General features: G+C 40.1%; 1 protein-coding gene across 3 annotated transcripts in view; it reads left to right on the forward strand.

Annotated features, from left to right (window-relative positions):
* The window catches only part of LOC101156601 (gamma-aminobutyric acid receptor subunit pi), a 118905-nt gene that overhangs the window by 94400 nt on the left and 3975 nt on the right, over positions 1–20530 (forward strand). For all 3 annotated transcript variants that reach the window (XM_020709247.2, XM_004076879.4, XM_020709248.2), the window contains exons 4-8: positions 3478–3545; positions 5508–5725; positions 10266–10348; positions 17072–17209; positions 18945–19097. In XM_020709247.2, coding sequence (XP_020564906.1) covers positions 3478–3545; positions 5508–5725; positions 10266–10348; positions 17072–17209; positions 18945–19097 — 660 coding nt within the window. The remainder of the gene's footprint in view (positions 1–3477; positions 3546–5507; positions 5726–10265; positions 10349–17071; positions 17210–18944; positions 19098–20530) is intronic.

The raw sequence follows: 20530 nt of genomic DNA on the forward strand, positions 1-20530 counted from the left end.
TCTGGAGTTAGACTTTCAAAACTCTTATGTTCACCCATCGCTATGCAGGTTTTTAAGTCCGTTTTTGGGATCTCCGTACAAAACTTCCGGCTAATAATTGCGGTTATGGCCTGGCCAGAATTATGTGTCACCAAGTCTGTCATATATCAGAAAAGAGCAGTGAAAGACAAAGCCTGAGGAAAGATTCACGAGATTTACACCGCATCTGCATTCTGCACTAAGTTAGTATTGGGTAGCAACAGTCCAGTGTGACCATCATGGGCTTCATGCATGTTCAAGAATGCATGTTTAGCACGTTCTTGAACATGCGCACATGCCTGGTATGAACGTAGCTTAAACATTGCATTGAGAACAAACAGTCCACCATCCTTCACATTTTGATAACAGAACACTTTTGAATAACAATTTTAATTTTAAATACACCATTCATGTTTTGAAAAGACATGAAAGTCCTGAAAGACCAACTCCGATGAAAACGGTGGACCACAAGCTCCCTGCTCCGCTCCATTCTGATGTATCCACAGGCAGACAATTAGATCCTGTAAGGATTCAGTGGTTTTGTTCTTGGTCATGTTTTTGGTTTTCTTTGTCAGTCACTCCACCTTTAGGTTCATGATCCACAGCTGTCTTCAGTTCAGTTAATTACCCTCAGCCTATTTAAGTGTCTTGGTTTCTGTTCTTCCTTGTCAGGTCATCTGCTCTGCTGTGTCACAGTTTTGTTTCTGCTCATATTTTTGTCATGTTTCAGTTTGCCTATTAAATGTTTTAGTTCCTGTCACCAAGCTTGGTCTCCTGCATTTGGGTCCTCCACCACCAGTTCGTGACAGATCCATGAACGTCTTCGTTTTCCTTGTCTGAGCTGGAATCTGGATCTAAACTGTACGACTGCATAGCAACAGTATTGCTCGCTGTTTTTGTTGCACCACCAATGTTAGTGTCACAAGAACAGGCAGACGGCTGGATCCAAATGCAGGTTTATTAGCTCAGGTAAAAGTCCACAAAGCCAAATCAGAGTCAGGAAGGCAGGAGTCAATAACGGGCATGAGATCATCAGAGGAGAGACAGGACGGTCAAAATCCAGGCGAGGGTCGGACAGGCGGCAGACAAACGGAGTCAGGGTCAGAAGACAGAAGATCAGGTCCAGATGTAACGCTCGGTAATGAAGGCAGAGTGGCACAAACAATACTTGAGCTCAGTGCAGAGCTTAAGTATGCTGTGGCTGATTGAGTGAATGAGAGTCAGATGAGCAGCATTCAGGGAGTGTGGCTAGAACTCTGAAGATGTTTCCTGCTGGTGACCAGACGGGGAGACAGAGTTCGGAATTCTGAATTAGGTTGGGGGTGTGAGGAGCTGTAAGCTAGCAGGAGGGAGTGAAAACAAATGAACTATGAGAAGGCTTACTTCTGCTCTAACAATCCTGCCCAGAACTCAGAGACTAATTTAATTTAAATGCCTTGAAAATAGATCAAAATGTGATCGAAGTGGGACTTCAATGGGTTAATAAAAAAAAGGATTATTAAGCAACCTGGGCATTTTGATTTGTGCTTTTCATTGACTGTATAAGAGCACAGTCAATGTCACCATGTTGGAACCAGAAATCGTCAGGTAGCAGTGATTGGTCAGAGTTGGTCTGAGATCACATTTCTATGTCAACCACTCTCACCAATCAGGAATGAGCATGTTACGCTTTCCACACTCCACAGCCCTTCCACTGAAAGCTAGCTTTGGATAATCTGTCATCAAACCCTTGAAATGTTTAATGCAAGAGCACATGCTTTTATCCAGGCATCTGATCGGCCAGTATATTACTTGAACAAAAAATGTAGTGGAAAAATATTATGGTTTATCAAGAACATGTTAAAAAATGTATCAGATCCAGAATGGTTATTCTGAACAATAGAATGACTGAGAAGCAGCTGTTCACTTCTCTATGGAATTTTGGCTTCTTGGAACCAGTGGGTACTTCCTGTTTGGAACGCCAGCGGGCGTTTCGTTTTCATGTTATTAAAACTATTTGGTTTGTGGAAAAGGGCTCTGTCTACATTCGATAAATATTAATAAAGGACACAAGTAATTAATACAGACATGTGTTTAAAAATACCAGACAGATTTAGCAGAGAACATAAACAGTTACTTCTATACACTGCGAGGAAATAAAGATTTCAGCTGACAATAAAATTAAAAACTCTTATGTATACAATGTGTCAAGAAAAAAAAAAGTTATATAAAAGCCTTTGTTAAACTACAAATATGACTACACATGGGCTGTTTGTGGGCATAAATTGGGCCAAATGGTACGGAGCACTGGTGGTCTGCACAAAATATCAAGACCACTTTAGAAGACCTGTAGAGTGAAAATATTCAAGCACACTTTCTTTATACGGGCATGCCGGGGACAACAAGTGAACACTTACACAACACTTGGGAAAGTTGGTGAGACACAGGCGTTTCGTACAGATTTTTCATCATTTTGACCCCCAAATAGTCCGTTAGTGCTTTTTTATGTGACAAGTGAGCGCTTCTTGTGTCCTTCCTGCTCTCAGCCTGACTGTTACAAATCAGGAAAGTCGACAGAGTGTCTAATTTATAACTAGTAAAACATAATAAATAACTATCAGAGTGTAGTTTTTGTGGTCATCCGACGGCCATGTATGTATCACCTGCACAGCCCGTGTGTGCAGCATTCGTGCACGGTCAGTTAGGAGACAGTACTCGCATCTTACTAACATACTAACGTACTAATGACTGGAGTTGTTTCTAAGGTCACTGTAACAAAGTGGCATTTGTTGCTTGTGTGTGTCAACTTGTGTCCACCTGATTTTACCTGTTTTTCTGCTCACCTGCTTCTCACCAGGGCATGTTTGGACAAATGTTTGTTAAGCTGCTTGGCAGCCATTTTGAATGTTCAGCTGAAACCATTTTGAAAGGGGTGTTTAGCTGTTAACCCCGCATCCCTTTGTCATGGTAGGGAGAACATGTCAATGTGAGGGTGGGGTCAAAGGATAGCACAAGGGTTACATTGGCTGCATGAGGCTCAGGGGAACTGCAACACACCTGCTCTCCACTAGAGATGCAGCCAGTCTTCTCTACCAGATCCAGACATCCCAAAAACCTGCAGCACCCATTCAGGTTAACCCCCTACACGTGCATGTGAGTAAGGCATAAGGAAGAAAGTACGTCTTAGAAAAATATGAAGCACAACAATAAAACTAACACAAAATAGTAAAATGTCAAATATGCAGTTATTTTCCAGCTGGCTTTGCAATAAAGACTTACAAAAGGCGTAAATCTTAAGTTTTATATACAAGTATTTAAGATTTTATGAAAAAAACTTCCCTCAAAGAACGTTCAGCCTAATACTAAACACTCCTTAGGAAATGTTCGCAAAGATAGTTGTAAATATGTTTTTACTGCTTTTAATTACCTAAATGAACAATAGTAGATTTTAATATAAATATTTATTTGCCCTTCTTCTAGATGGTCCTGTAACTGTGGGCATGAGTTTGGATATCGCCAGTATTGACACCATCTCAGAGATCAACATGGTAAGATTTTTTATATACTTATTTTTTATGTTTAATGACTCTTTTCTGTTTTGTTTCCTTCTATGGGTTAAACATTTGACATATATACAGTGTGAGCTACAGAGAAGTCCCGTTGGTAGATAGATGCTTTGCTCCGTAGAACTTTTGCCATGATGGGTGACAGAGTAGCTACAAGATGAAGGGAAAGGGTCTGGCAAACCTTTGGCCATTAGCTGCTTCTTTTGATGAAAAGGAAACACATACATTTGACAATTTTCCTAAAATTAGGTTTATAATGCACCCATTTAATAGTTTAAGTTGAGTTTTATTGTCATTTTACTACATGCGAAGATATAGAGATGAATAAGAGGTTATGTCGTGCAGGACCACACAGGATTTAGAGCAAAAATACTAAATGTTCAACATTTAGCAAAAATAAACAATTTAATGACTACACACATTAACCTAAAATCCACCCAAAGTTTTACAGTGTTTCTTTTAGATAAAGATTAAGAGAGTCTTTATTTAGAGAAGTTCAAGGTTTGGTTCTTGTTTTAATTCCCCCCCTTAGGTATGAATGTGACTGTGTGTGGTTGTGGGAGTGGCCTGCAATGGACTGGCACATCGTCCAGGCCAGGGGTCTGCAACCTTCATCACTAAAATAGCTTTTGAGGCCAGTTTCTCATTGACCAAAACTTATTAAAGGCCACAAAATCTTGTTTCACCCTTTAGAAAAATACAACCCTGCTGTGTTTATGTAACTGTCTTTTCAATTTAGAGCTAAACTTTTGCTCTTTTGACTAAACCATGGAAATATAATGGCTTTGGTTTTTACTCTTTACAAAGGCACATATTCATTCCTATAGAAATAAGACAAATTGTGCTACAAAGGGTCATCTGCTGCAGCAATTCATTTCAATATGAAAAAGTGAAGAACAGAGGTCAACAAAGACACATTCTTTAGTTTTATGTACAGGTAAGTCTACTTTGGTGGACCATAATTATTTTCCCTACTCACTAATGTTTCCATGAATAAATATGACTTCTTTGATTACAGATCCAAAAGAAAAAAAAAGACGTATGTACAACTTTCCCCGTTGTGTAATAACTAAACATTGTTTTACAGCTTAAGATAATTTGCTCTCTTAATCGTATAATAATAAACAGAGCATAAAGAAGATCAAACTTTTTTCTATCATTTACTTCAGTGTTATTTGTGCAGTCTGGAGGAATGATAGATCACACAAGGCTTCTTTATTTAATGTAATATTAATAGCACCATTAAAACAACTTTACACAACCCTAACCTTAAAGAACACATATGCAAAATCAAGATTTTGAGCTTCTAGGTGTATTATAATGTTCATTCCTGTGTCATGGTCAGGAAATGGGCGTCACCCACAAGGAGCAAAAGGCGGTGCCTCAGAGGTCGAGTCATTTTACTTCTGGGTAGGAAAATGAACTCACGAAAAATAATTCATATTTCATTTAAAAAATCATTCTTTAGTGTGCTGAAGTTGATATGTAAACATATATATGGAAACAGTTTACTTAAAAGGCTTAGGCTTAAAAACAGCATGATATTTTTTTTCCTCGGCCACAATAGAGTGGTAAAAGTGCCACAAGTGGCTACAGAGGCTCAGGTCACAAACCTCTGCCAGGGTGTACCCCACCTTTATCAGAAAGTAGTTGTGTGGCCTCCAGCAACCCAGTAATCCCTGACCAGGACAAGTTGACCTGGGTGACATAAAAGAGCTTTGGTTTTATTCTTCTGTACGGCTAGTTACTTTACATACGGCCACATCAGAAAAAGAATGACTTATTAGTCCTTCTATCCAAATGCAAACACTGTGAAAACAAAAAGTCTGAATAAACTAGTTGTAAAGAATGAATGTTTCTTGATGAGTTCCAAAATTTACTTTGGAAAATACTTATATCCCTGTCAGCAAATCATTGAGGAGTTTGTTTGCGCTCTTTCTTCAGGACTACACAGCCACCATCTTTCTTCGCCAGCGCTGGACCGACGAGCGTTTAGTGTTCGAGGGCAACAAGAGCCTGAGCCTTGACGGGCGACTGGTGGAGCTCCTCTGGGTCCCTGACACTTTTATTGTTGATTCCAAGAAATCTTTCCTACATGACATCACTGTGGAGAACAGACTGATCCGCATCTTCCCCAACGGGACAGTCCTTTATGCTCTGAGGTAGGCTAGCTGATTGTTTGATTCTGTTAGGGTATGTATTTTGTAGTAAAGACAAAAGAACAGAAGTAGGCCTGGGAATAAAGAAGGGTAAAGGAGAATGTGTTGGACGGGCTGAGTATGTTTGCAATGCAAGAAACTGTGTCTCACTATTATTTGAGTACAGCACTGTCAGAGAACAACAAGAAAGTCATCTTCTTGAGGTTCTTGAGCCAAACGAGTCCAGGAAGAACCTGTAAAAAAGATAGAAAAAAAAAAGATAAATTTATCTGCAGTGAACGTGTTGTTTAACACTGAGAACCTCAACCGCCTTGGTCTTAAAGGGTTAAAGAACTTCCAAAAGTCCTGTAAAAAAACAGATAAAACAGATACAAAATTAACATAGAGACACTTTGCATTGCACTCAGTGATGTGTGTCTGGATGCAGCTGCTTGGTCATGGAAACCCATTCCATCAATCTCTATGTGTGCTGGACTTGGACTAATCTGAAGGTCACATGAAGTTTGGAGCATTTGACTGTGTAGAAAGTCGGTGACCTCTTTGTGCTTCAGCATCCGCTGACTCCTCTCCATCAGTTTGTGGTCTACCACTTGGTGTCTGAGTTGCTGTTGTTCCCAAACTCTTCCATGTTGTTCTGATAGAGCTGACAGCTGACTGTAGATTTAGGAGAGAGGACATTTCACCACTGGATCTGTGGTACAGGTGGCGTCCAATGACAGTTCCAGGCTGGAATTCACGGAGCTCCTGAGAGCGGAATATTCTTTCACAAATGTTTGTGAAAACAGTCTGGATGACTGAGTGATGATTTGATACACCTGTAGTTAGTTCAAGTGGTTTATTTGGATGGCTGAGCCAATACTTTTGGTAATATAGTGTAGCTGGTGTTAGAGGGTGAAGAAGACAGGGATAGATGGAGGAAGCTGAATGCTGTGACGACACACTGAAGACAAAAAAGACGAAAAGGAGAAGAAGTTGGCTGAAGGAGGTTATCGTGCCTTCATCTCCTCCAGGCAGCATGTGAGGACCAAGATCCAAGAATCCAAACAGAGGATGTGTTGGAGTCCATTTTTAGAAATGGTTTAGGATCCCTGATGCAGCAGTGGAAGTGTTTGAGCTAAGGCGTGCCATAAATCATTTTTATTGATTAATTCAGATTTGTTGTTTAAGACCATTTATTTTTGTGAAAATCTGGATTTTATTTTCCCAGCTTTCCGCTTTCTTGGGCTTCTGTTGTTTGGAGTAAGGTCAGCCCACCCATCTCTAGCAAAGCACAGATGTGAAAACAGCAGCAAGCAAAGAAAAACTTCTTTCCCGAGGTTGGGAGAAAAAAAAGTTAGAAGTGCCCCCTACCCTACACCCCCCTGTAGGCTAGTTGCCTCCGTGTAGCTTTCAGTTTTTGGCTGATGCAGCAGCGGAACGTGAGGATTTTTACCAGGATCCAGGCTGAACTGGAGGATAAACCTGTTGGACTAACAGCAGCAACAGAAACTTTAAGAAAAAGGGTTGATTGGGAGACGGCGGTGTTGTTACACACTGATGATCAATGATCAATACTAAATGATTAAAGGGCTGTTCCGTGTGTCGTCTACATGTGATCACGGTTTAAAGTCAGACGGTGCAAACTTTAAGACGTGGAGGATGAATGCAACAAAATGAATTCATAGAACATTCATATAAACTGTATTTAATACATATAATAAGAGGCCCGTTGTATGGAACTTTACTAGTAGTGTCTTTGTAACATGACAGAGCCGGTGTTGAGCTGAAAACCCCCCCCCCTCATGAGAGTGCTGCATCTTTACTGTCAATGACGAGAATCCAAAACATGATCATGTTTTTAGGCTGTTTCTGTTCTGGTTTCATGTAAAAATGAATCAACTGGAAGCAGAATCAGGAGGGGGAGGGGGGGGGGGGGTTCCAGCTCGAAAACACAAACAACTCATGTGGGATTGAAAATCAACCATTCCATTGACGGCGTGAAAACGCCAAAAGCAGAAGACAAAGATTGATTAGAAATCAATACAGGAGTTCCTTAGAAAAGAAAACAGTTGTTTTTATCTGATGTTTTCTGATGATGTGACTTCCTCTCTGTTTGAATTTAACATGATATCATTTATTAAATAACACCTATAGTTTTTCTTTGTAAAATAATCATTTGGTTTTTAACTACCGTTCATCTTATCTGGAGATTTTGGTCTCTGGTTGTAACATCCAACTTTGGAGCATCAAACCACAAACAGCAAATCCGTATCAAGGCTGTTGCTACCAGAAATGCTCTGCTGAGTGCGTTCTAGTATTTCTCTTTATGGGATGCTCAAGCTGGCTGGAACTCACAAAACATCTGCTGCATTGATCTGAAACATTTTCACAGCTTGGATTTAGTTGAACTTTGTGTTTGAGACAATTTCCTACAGGGATGTTAACATAAAGTTTTTTTCATAAAAAATATTCCATCATTTGTAATTTTTCAAAAGCAGGGAGAACAAAACGGGAGTAAAGGGGTCTAGGGGGTATGTTTTGGTTGAAGGCTACTGACAGATCCAGTAGAAGATCACAGATGGTGAACCAGACTCAGCAGCCGTTAGCAGTGTCTGTGATCCCACACTAGAATGTGGAAAGAGAGATCTAACTTGTGGGTCAAGTCCTGACTGCATGTGGAAGGGTTGCTGATGCTGAGCAATGATTCTCACCTGACAGTCTTCACTCTGTGCTTTTTGCTGTGACCACTCTTGCATGGAAATGAGTGATTTTTGCTTAAAAAAAACAACAAAAAATACACATAACAATCTCCTTCTGGGGTTATTAATACATTTTACATTCAAATCTTTCCAAGTGGTTAGTGACTGATTCCTAGCACACAAAAAATAATGGGGCTCTTAATTTAAGACCACAAATCTTCAAAGTGGTTACAGGACAGAGATAAACAGAATTTTCTTTCTTGATTTAGATTTTCTTTATGGCTTTAGACACTTGCTGCTACACAAATGTTGTCTGTGAGGTTTTGGCTTCTCTTTATTTCAAAAGTGTTCAAGACTTCACAAAAGAAAAGAAAATTTGACGTCTGAATGTGCATCTTCATGGAGCATCGCTTCTACATGGGGATACAAAGACCCTAACTGTGACAGAAAATGCAGAGCAGAGGAGGCGCAGCAGTCAAGAAAACTAACAAAAGATGGAAAACCCAGTGGGGACACGGAGCAGAGGCTGTGAAAAGAGACACAAATAGTGGGGGTAAAAATCTGGAACTGCAGGACAGCCAGCTATCTGGCCTGCCTGATAAAAACTGATCATTGTTGGAGCCGGTTTGGGTGCACTGCCAATACACTACAAATTCATCAACACACTTCCATTGTGTTTGTGGGTTGAGAGCCTATTTAAAGCCCATGAGCAGGAGTCCTTGCTTCTTCTATAAATGGGAACTAATCATCACACAGGAGTCATCTTTATGAAAAATATCTTCCGTCAATCCTGTGAATTTGTGCTCTTGCTGTAAAATGAGCCAGTTTCTTTTTTGTTGCATTTACAGGACCTTCTGATTTTTTTTAACAAGAATGTAGATTTTATAACTTCCAAGCAAAATCTGAGGTTCACTGTCATACCCAGGACACCTGTAGTACCTGGGCAGTCAAGGTGGGCCCCAAGTCAGCCCCACAGCTGTTAGATACACTTTAGTCGGTTCTACTGTCCAGCATCAGCTGCTGTGAATCACAAAGTAGCCAACTGAGCTTTAATTAATTAATTTATTTATGTTTTAGTTTTCTTCTTGCTGTAACATACACTCCTGTTTCCTCTTAATCATATTTTTGACAGTTGATAGTCAGTGAGAAGTTGAATTATTTTCTATTTGGTTGATTTTTCTGTTTTGCAGGCTTTGCAGGTAGAATTAATTAATAAGATAATTTTAAAGTTCTATATAAATATTAAATAAACCCTTAAGCTATAGAAGTCTTTTTTTTATTATTAAGACCCATTGTACAGTATAGTTAGGTGTGACACCCCTGGTCTAAGAACAATGAGCCAATGAGTCAACACGCTGCTTGGTTTAGTTTTTCTTCAAAGGTTTTAGTCAGTGTATTTGTCTCTCTTAAAACGATTAGAAGTCTGTAATGTTCATCATAGATACACGTCAGCAGTAAGACAAAATGTAAACAAAGCATCCAGCAAGTCACATTGTGTTGTTGTTTTTTGAACATATTTATTGAAATTCTTATTGAGGAGCCACTGGGTTGTCTGTGCGATGTGTTTGAGATCATTGTCGTGCTTGCAGCCATGTTTTATCCTCAGTGCGCTCACTGATGGAGAGACGTTTCTGCCCCAAATCTCACTATTAATGGCTCCATTCATCCTCTGTTTTATTACGTATCCTGTCCTCAAAGAATGATATTTCCACCCCAATGTTTTAATAAAAGAAAATATTAGTAAGGCACTATTTAAAATCTTTAAATTCTAATCAGGAAACATTTCAGCTTAAACTAAATTTAAGAATATCATTATATTCTTCAAATACACCTTTAATAAAAATGTTGTTTTCTTCTGCTTTTAGGATTACAACCACTGTGGCTTGCAACATGGACCTGACAAAATATCCCATGGACAAGCAGACGTGCACACTGCAACTGGAAAGCTGTAAGGACACTTCTTACCCAGTAAAGAAAACGTAAAGAGTTGTGGCGGCAGAGTGCTGTGCGGGTTTGATCTGGAGTGAACCTGATCAAACTCAGGGATCAAACACATGACTTCCTCTCATCTTCTGCACCGCCTGCATGCGTACGTGTGTCTTTAAGGACTGATGATGTCTCCCAGCAGTCAGAAGCTGGGTCATTGCAGGTCAGGAGAGTTTGTGACCTGAATTAAAAAACTAAGTCATACATAAAAAGAAACTAAAAACAAAGTACAGAGCAGAAATACTTTACCACATTGGGTTCAGTTATCTTTTCTGTTATTTCACTTTATGTATGTTTTTATGAAGTAATGTTTTCAGGTGTGTTCACCTTCAATAAACCTCCATCCCACCCCCATCATTTTAAATCAACAAGCAAAGACCGTAATCAAAAAATGAAAAAAATGCAGAGAAAGTGAAGATGTAGATTGACATAAAGGATTTGTGTGTGTTGGGTGTAGTTGAGCCTGCTCAGTGTATATTTAAGAACAATAATGTTGGCAAAAATAGATAAATCAATACAAATAAAAGAGATGCCATATAAATGAATTATTAGTATCAATATCATGACAGTAACCACATTAATACAAATAATGATCATGTTGATACAACTACAAATAATAATAGGCTAAATGAAAATAAGATAAATATGTATAATATTTAAAGTGACAGTAATATTACTGGAGTGTTACCTTTGGCATCATTATTCTTGTCTAAATCAAACTAACAATAGGATCATCAAAATAGAAATGATTGTGTCATGTAACAGGTATGTTTGTAACACTTGAGTATGTGTGTGGACAGGCCCCGCCCCTTTTCACTGACATTTGTAGCAAAGAATAATCATGATAATCCTGCAGCATCTTGTTTCTTGATCATTGTACCCCCCCCCCCATCACCTCCTCTGTAATCATCCTCCTGACTTCCTTAACTCCCCTTTCCCCCCTTTCTTCTGTCCCCTTACCCCCAGTCTCCGACATCCCTCCCTTCTTTCATCTTCTTCTTTTCTGTCTGGTCCAACAACAAAAAAAGGAAAAAGGATACAAATGTCATTAATTTAAATAAAGTTAAGCCTAAATGACAAAAGGGGTTTTTGTAAATTTCAGACACAGATATTGCACGCTACAATCCTAAGCTCCATTTTCATAGGACGAGCCTCAAGGGAACTGTGAGACACATCTGCCCCCCTAAGAGGCAGCCCCTCCTCTCTGCAACCCTCTACTGGCTCAACCCAAAAACCTGCGGCACTTGTGTGGGGGGTTGACCTGTACAGGTGCATAAGACTAAAGCTGCGTTCACCGAACGCCATTCGCATGGCGTGTCAGACTGGCAGCAGCACCATTTCAGCATTGGGGCGCAATTTGGGCAGCGCAGCACGACACGTCCAGAGTTTAAAAATCTGAATTTTGGCGAGGACGATGCGTCACGTCAGCCAATCAGGGACTCAGATGCACATGTGACGTGCTCAGTGACACAATCAGCAGGTGGAGTCCTAATCCAACATGGGGAGAAGCAGATTATTCTGTTACTGAACTTTAGGATATATATTTCTTGCATTTTCATTGAGACAACAATAAAAAGATCCTGTAATTGTTTTCTGATTTTTTCCCTCCTTGGACAGACAGTTGTCAAACGGGGTCACATAGACACGGAAACACAGCAGACGGCCGTCATGCAGACTTGGCTCCTGCAGCAGGAGTAAACCTCACCGTTCTGGGAGAATCTCTGAATGATCCTATGAACCCAGACATGGAGACTTGATTACAGACGCTTTTATAGAACTCTTTAGAAGAAATCAACCTGATCTCTTGTCATGCATTGTAAACTGAATACACACAGACACCGCTCCATGTAACAATCAGGTTAAAAACATTTGGCTGTAGCTCCTCCCACACACGTCAGAGGCATCAAGCTCATAAGCACATTTTTGGACCGGCATCGAGTAGCAAAGTCACCGCCTGGATCGCGTTTGGTGTGAACGAGGCATTAATGGCTTTAAACGCATTCAGGGAATTGTTAGTGATTTTTATATTTTATTTGATTAAAGAAGGAATTTGTTGATAGTGAAAATTTTGTGAGAGAAAAAGATGAATTAATATTCATGGAGCAAATGTTTCAGATGTGGGATTTCCTGCCATTTCCTGCTCAATAGATTGGTGTGCTTTTGATTTAGAAGTCAATGTTATTGTTAAAAGCTGCTCAGGCCAATTTGGTGCTTTTGTTCACTTTTGTTTCCCAACTGTGTTTTTAAGGAGAGCTTGACACATTCTTCTCATCCCGCATCTCCCCACGCGGTCTATGGACACAGAGGAAAGTCTTTTTCCTACAACCACGTGGATTTGACATGGTTTCTTTGTGATGTTCTCCCAAACAGGATCTGGTGTTGGTTCTTAGGAAGTGGTGGTGCTGGAGGTTGAAGGGTTTTACATCACAGCAGTGATCACCAACACTGCAAAAGTGCTGCCTGAGCGGTCATGACCAAACATCCAGACAGACTCCTAGACTGAATTGAATTAAGAGAGGTGAAGCTTCATAAGAGCTGGGGGGTCTTTTTATCTATAGAAGTTGTATTGGGGGGGGGGGGGGGGGGAGAATTCTCTACCAGTGTGGGAAGATGTTTCTAATGCAGCTTTAAGAAAATATTAGTCTTTGAAGGTCAATTTGTTTTTTTCCGCATCAGATCATTTTTTTTCACAACTCGTTAATTTTTTCATTTTATGTTCCAGTGACAAATTAAAGTAAAAGTTAAAAGTTGAAGTCCTATTAGTTGTTACTCCCTGGGGTGTGTGAGATTTCTACTCCTCTTTTGACCCCTCCCCTGGGGGAGACACTACATTTCTTGATTTAGACCTATTTATCAAACTGATGTTAGCTTGAGGAGCGCTGCACAACACTGCAACGTTGATCCTGTTCCTCTAACCAGGGAACTCAGATCTGTTGATACGTTGGACTCTGTTGCTTCTCGAAAACCTTCTACCTTCTACCTTTCTGCAAGAAAGTCTTCATAACTCTTGAAGTTCCTAGAAATTTGTGCTGGGGCTGAAAGGCTCATCAAGGATACTTCTCTGTGCAACAATGCCATAACAGAAGCAGCAGTGTAAATTCAGAAACTCATCAGCATAAAGGATCCTTTGACCTCTTTACTATCAACCCGGATTGTTTTGGCATCATGCAGACTCAAAACTCAAAGAACCGATCAAGAAATGATATGTTTCATTGATGTCTTGTTTTGGCATTCGGAGGGTGGGAGAAGGAAACCCCCCACCCATCACCACCCACCACCCTCATGGCTGTGTGTGCCAGCTCCATGCTATAAATGACATCCAGGCAGGTAAGGCTGCTCTGATCCACATAGAGCCCTCAGGACTCCAGTGGCAAATGAAACATTTAGGCCACTGAGAAGACAGAAGACAATGGAGTTCAAAATTAGGTATAAAGATATATTTATCCTTACCTGCTTTATTAATTCTGGGTTAAAAGTCTGCTATTTCATTTCTCTATGTGACCCCCCCCCAAAAAAAAACAACAACAACAAAATAACAAATGTTTTCTCTCCTCCTGCTGCTCTATTTGTTCTTCATCCTGTACTCCTCAGGTTCCCTCTCCCTCCTGCTCTGTCCCTGTGTCTCTTTATGAAGATGTATATTCAAGGATTTAGTTCTTTTAATGTTGTGCCAAAACTGGATCCTCTGCACAGGAAGGAGATTAAAAAGGAGCCATGTGGTGGGAGTGTGTGGGGTGTTTAAATCAGGATTGCAGTAAAATATTTACAGAGTTCTGACAGCAAAAGGAGTCAGAAGTAGGCTTCATTCCTTTGGAAACTACTTTTTGTGCTGCACGTTTAAAAAAATGTCTTTTGTCTATTTGCTTTGGAAGGGGCCACGCTTCAGAGTGGAGCTGAATGTACCCCCCCCCCCCCCCCCCCCCGTGGCTTCTTTTAATGCATGTCACCATCCATCTGTGTCTCTAATCTGTGCCGCCTTGTTGCTGTATCACGTCAGAAGAATAACAAGTTCTTCTGCAGCAAAGAAGACAGAAATTCATTGGAGGTTTCAGCACTAAAAGTGGGGATTTCCCTCTTCCTGTAGCCATATGTAGCCCATATGGGTGTAAGTGAGCAACAGCAAATTTATGACAATTTCACACACAAATTTCATGGGCTTAATAAAAGAGCCCCAACAGCCAGATGTTTCTTCCTGTTCTCTTACTCCCTCTGCAGATAAATGAGGAAAATGCGCCTTATTGAAAGCTAGTTTTCCTGTTTGCTCCATGGAAATCTGAAAAGAGGACCCTGGTTATATGTCATGCCTTGCATTAGTGTGTATTGGTGAATTGATGCATCAAAAGCTCTAGATAATACTGGCATCCTTGATCATATTAAATTAGCATGACTTCTTATTTAAGTGTTATTTAGGTTATCTAAGCTCTCCAGGGCAGAGTGCAATATGCATGTTTAGTCTGTTATGGGATGAGGCAAGAGTGAGGAGGACTTCACCAGGACTCCCCTTCCTTCTTTTCTCACCCTTTTGATGCATTGAATGGACACCAGAAATGCATTTAACAGTGTCTGATGGGTATCTGTCACTCAAATTATCGATTTAAAATATTTCTACAGATGTTCTGGAGTAGCCTTTGTTTTAACATCCTCTTTGATTCTCGCCTCTTTTGTCTTTGTCCCACCCACAAAGAGCTGCAATACCAAACAACTCAGCTGTAACGGGATCAGAGCGCAGCATCGCTCCTAGCAATTAACATCCCAGTTGTTTCCACCATTTCAACTGCAGGATTTCCTGACTCCAGCTCTTTTGATTTCTGTCCTTAACTACATAGTGATACATGCACAAGCTGTTAGTCATTTCAAGAAAACATGAGCTGCTACCCCTTTTTTTTCAATGAATAGTATTCTGATGTGTGTAGCTTCTACTGATTTACAGATTTCCCTGAGTGACTGAGCGAGGGATTTGGTTAGAAATTCATGTCATGTTGAGTTTAAAACAGGCTATAAAAAGTGAACCATCAAGGCCACGTCACACAGCCAATACGTACATGTGTGATATACATAATTTATGTGTTTCTAACAATCGTCGTTTGTTGTTGTTTGGTTGGTTTCGGCCAACGGGTCTTTACGTGAAATTTGTTTAGAGCTGCTCAAAATTATTGGTCGGTTGAGAAATATGCAGTTTATGCGTATTTTACGTAGTTTATATGCAATGACTATGTTATTCTTATGCAAATGTGCGTGATTTTAGCAAGATACAAACACAAATTTGTGTCTTTCCACGACTGTTCCACGTATGTCTAACAGACTTGTCACGCAAACGGCGATCATTTCACGTGAAAAAGATGTCATTGATGCACAAATCACTAATGAGTTGCATGTAAACAGCGGAATAGTCATGCACGGTTCACGCTCTACGTTGGCTTCCGTGTTCTTTGCGTGGTTTTTCTGCGATTTTTAACGTGGATCATTCGTGGTTTTGACAATGTTTTCACACATTTTGATTTATTGATAGTGGAAGTGAAGTGCTCTAGCAAGCACTTCCTGTGGTAAAGTGTCTCTGAAAACATTTTGACTAAGCACTTATGTGGTGTAAAAATTGTCAATCATATGTGGAAAGATAAAAACTTGATTGAACTGACAGGTTGTCGAGCAAAACTGCATTTAAAGTTCTATACTTATTTGGGTTGTCTGTTTTGATTAGAATCATTAATAGTGTATAGTTTATCAATTTCAAGTTTCAATTTGTTTCTTTTCTTCACATTTTGGTTTTCTAGAAGAAAGTGTCTGCAAATCTCTGTCAGAGATAGTTTTAGAGAAAAATGTCAATGATTGAAAAACTGTACGTTACAGTAAAGAAGTACAGCAAAAACCTTTAACAGAATGCAGAGGTTCCAGCTCAGAGCCTCTAGATGGATTTCCAAACACTGTACTGGTTCTGCTTATGCTGTTGCTAATTAAGAGAGTGATGCTGTTTTGTTTTTAGTCACCCCAAAGAGAAGCTGAATAAAATAATCGGTTCATCACAAAGGTGTTACAGTGCCTGAGACAGCAGGAGACTGACTGAAGGCAGAAGCCGGCTTCCAGTGCAACAACTCCACAAGATTAAAAACAAAGCATTTGTTCATTCAACCACAAAGGGACCGTTGCAGTTAGAACTATTCTGTTTTTGCCAGCACCACCAAATCAAACAGCATTTTAAAGATGCCTAAAGACTGGGATCTCAACAAGCCACAGTGCCAAGAAGCTTTTGGACATGAAGGATTTATTCAGCTCCAAGTGAACGGCGTTAGAGCAGAGGACAGTATCAAACAAATATCTGCTAAACGATAAGAAAAAAACACTACTGCTTTTATACGTTCATGACTCTTACAAGCCTCAAACTTTAAGAAGAGCCAGTTATTCCCAAAAGTACCACTTCAGGGCGCCGCAGGGTGAAATATCTTCTCAGCATTCTCAGCTTCTCAACAGACTTTTTGGTGTTTAATGATCCGTTTGGGCTTAAAATTCTCAAGTCCAAAATGTGTATTCTTTAAGTGCACTGCCATTTGCCTTAAAAGTCGTGGGGGGGATGTCTAAGTTACCATTCAGATCAGTAGAAGGTTTAAATGTGCCTGATAAACGTTGCTGGTACATCAAGTACATGAAGATGGTTGTACATGAAATCCAAAGATTGATTTTCTGTGTGCAGGGGGCTACAACATCAATGATGTGATGTTCTACTGGACCAGAGGAAACGAGTCCGTCAGTGGTTTGGACACTCTCCAGCTGGCTCAGTACACCGTGGAGGACCACTACACATCTGTGTCAGAAGCCGTCTATGAAACTGGTAACCAGCACAAGGCTGTAGTTGCTAAAATAGCTGTGGTTCTCCTCTCAAAGACCGAGCAGCACAATGTCAAATCTGCCTGAGAGTAAACTTACTGTCAGAGGGATTGTAAGAAAAATACACTTAAGAATTTAAAAAAAAAAAATCAAAATGTAACATCATAGTACCAGAAATGGCTAAGTTTACATCTATGCCTGTTTTCCTGGATAACCACGTAGAACCAGAGTATGTTTTTTGAATTTATATTCTATTCTTGGAGCAACTATTTAGTTGTGACAGTCAATGTCATACCAACACACTGCACTTAAACCACATGTATCTAGTCCCCTATTTGGTTTATTTCATCAAGATCTATATTTTACTGAATCTGTTGGAACACACTTCAGCTTAAGATCCCACCTCAATCATATTTTGATATATTGTTGTGTGTTCCCAATTATAGTTATAGTTTATGAATTTATATGGAGCCTTAACCCTTGTGCTATCTTAGATGACCCCCCCCTCACATTGACATGTTCTCCCTACCATGACAAAGGTGGATAAAGGTGGAAGATTTCATGTAATCCATGGACACCAGTGAATATCACAAATTATTGAAGAAAAAAGGTTCAGAGCACTGTCTAGTGGGTCTAGATGACCCAAGTCCCAACGTTAAAGTGCCTAGGATAGCACAAGGGATACAATGACCTGAGTCAAAAGACAAAAAAAAGACTAAACAATTAAAGATAAAATGTATAAATAAGTGACGTAAAATTACAAAAACACCAGATAAAAACAAACCAAAACAGCTCATGCTGCCTCAAAAGCCTGGCAATAAAAATGGGTTTTAATATGTTTTATTAATAATAGACAGTGATTATGCCTGCTGAAGGCTCCGTGGCAACACATTGCACAGATTGAAAACACTCGTTCCCCTCTGAACTTCCTGTTGGACCTCGGTTCCTCCAGGAAAAGCTGATCAGAAGACTCGAGGCACCGGGGTTAGAGAGCAAGCTCAGAGAAGTTCAGAGAGGTATGGCTGTGCACAATTATTTAGTTTCTGCAGAGCGGCAGGAGTTCATTAGAAACTCACCTCTGAGTTGTGGTCGGGACTGTTGGCGAAGAAGTAAGCTTCTGCTGAGAACCCATCATTCCTTTGTTTACACCCCCCACATTTGCTTGCAACCCATAACAACCCCAAGCTGACATTACTATTGCAACAACGGCAGAACATTGGACCTGTCCAGTTTTACCATTTTGATCCAGATTCCAGCTCAGACAAAGACAAAGACGTTCATGGATCTGTTTGTCTGACAGTGAATGCATCAGAATGGAGCAGAGCAGGAAGACTTCTGCCCAGGAAGATTTTAGTTTCTAATCAGTTTCATAGCTACAAGCTTTTTTAAACGGCATTTAAAGAACATGTTAAAAACACCATTTTCATTGGGGTGGGTTTTTAAGAAACGCATTGACACTTAACCTGTGTTGAAACATCAAGATCATACTTGTCCCCTACAATTTAATATGAGGCAAATAGTGACACTGCTATCTTAATAACAATGTGTAAACACAAAATCTGACATCATGACAGACAACACTACCGTTTTAAAAAGGTTTTGATGATTACTCGTTTTATCTGTATTTGTTGTCTTTAACATGTCAAACTCTGCATTTACTTATGTTATGTCAGTACTTCCAAAATAGTATCATATATTTGATTTGATTCCGTTTTTTATTTCTTTGCTTTATCTCAAAGGACGTTATCCTAGACTGGTTTTCCACTTTGAGCTTAAGAGGAGCATTCTGTATTTCATCCTGGAGACATACGTCCCCTCAAGCCTGCTCGTGGTCCTCTCTTGGGTTTCCTTTTGGATTTCTCTGTCCTCTGTTCCAGCACGTATTTGTATAGGTAAGCATGTTTTACATATGCAAGCAGAGAAACAGAAGCCTTTATACTCCATCTTCAACATGATCAAAACCTGCCAAGTACACTGCATACTAACCAAATACAAATAAAACCCAGTTAATTTTTTGAATGAAATGAATACATGACTCCACTGTGGAAGGTTTGCCTTACCACCTGAGCTTGGCTTGCTGCCGTGACAGAATCTGTCTTTTGCTCTGATGCCACAACATGAGAAATACTTGGTAACAGGCAGGTTTAGTTTGAGGTTTAAGACAACACATCCATCCTTCATGCCCTTTAGTTTGGGCCTTCAAAACCCTCAACATTTCTTGTCAAACTTTCGTAGCTCTTTTTCTCTGATGTTGGACAAAAAGCTGTCTCAACAGTAAATCTGCTTTCTTTACAGTCTGGTATCAGTTAAAATGTTTGAACATCTTGAAAAACAGAACCAGTACATCTGGTACATGCAGGGTCTGGGTGTGGCGAGCTCGGGTGGGCGGTCGATCAATCCCGACCTGTATGGAATATTGTTCATAGGATGGGAAGGCTCTACTGGCAGGAAGGAGTCTGGGAGGATTGGCTGCCTGCTAGGTTAGCCCCTGGGGTGGCGCCTACTTTGTTCCTTTCTCTGCTTGCGGGGTTTGGCACTTGAGCCTACTGCTTCTTTTCTTTTAGTCCATGTGGCTTAATTTTGCATGAAGTCCATATTGAGAATAGGTCATAAAGTGCTGATGGCTATGTATGTTTTTTTACCTAATAATATTTTGTAGATATTTTTGTGAATCTCTTCAATTTAGACACTTGGGGCAGCCATGATGCAGGGGTAGAGCGGTCACTCAGGTCTTGTGTCTGTATGTTGAGTTGTGTTTGGGTGAGACATTAAACCCCACAGTGTTTCTGGTCCGCCCCTTGCATGGCACCTCTGCCAGCTTTGTCGTGTGAATATGAGTGTGTGTGTCGGATTGATTGTGTCCTTTGTTTTTGGTTTGTTTTCTTTGATTCTTGTAAAATCATGTTTTTGGGTTTGTTTTCTCCCAGTTACATCTCTCTTGGTTTCATTTGTTAATTATCTACCGCTGCCTTCATTTCAGTTAATCATCCTCTGTATTTAAGTGTCTGCTTGTCATTACCAGCTCATCTGCTGTTGTCAACCTATTTTTTTCTCTCTTGTTTCCCTGTTTCTTCATGTTTAGGTTCATGTATTTGAGTTTTCCACACATGTGGTCCTCTGTGTTTTGGGTTCAACACCGCCATTTATTTACATTGTGTGTGTGTGTAGGTGTGTGTGTGTAGGTGTGGGTGTGTAGGTGTGTGTGTGTAGGTGTTTGTGCATAGGTGTGTGCGTGAGTGTATGAATGTGTGTTTCTGTGTATGAATGTGAGAATGTGTGCAAATGAGACAAATACCGGTAAGCCCTTTTGACGCTGAAGAAGGTA

The sequence above is a fragment of the Oryzias latipes genome, chromosome 15 (assembly GCF_002234675.1).
Source record: "Oryzias latipes chromosome 15, ASM223467v1".
Taxonomy (NCBI): domain Eukaryota; kingdom Metazoa; phylum Chordata; class Actinopteri; order Beloniformes; family Adrianichthyidae; genus Oryzias; species Oryzias latipes.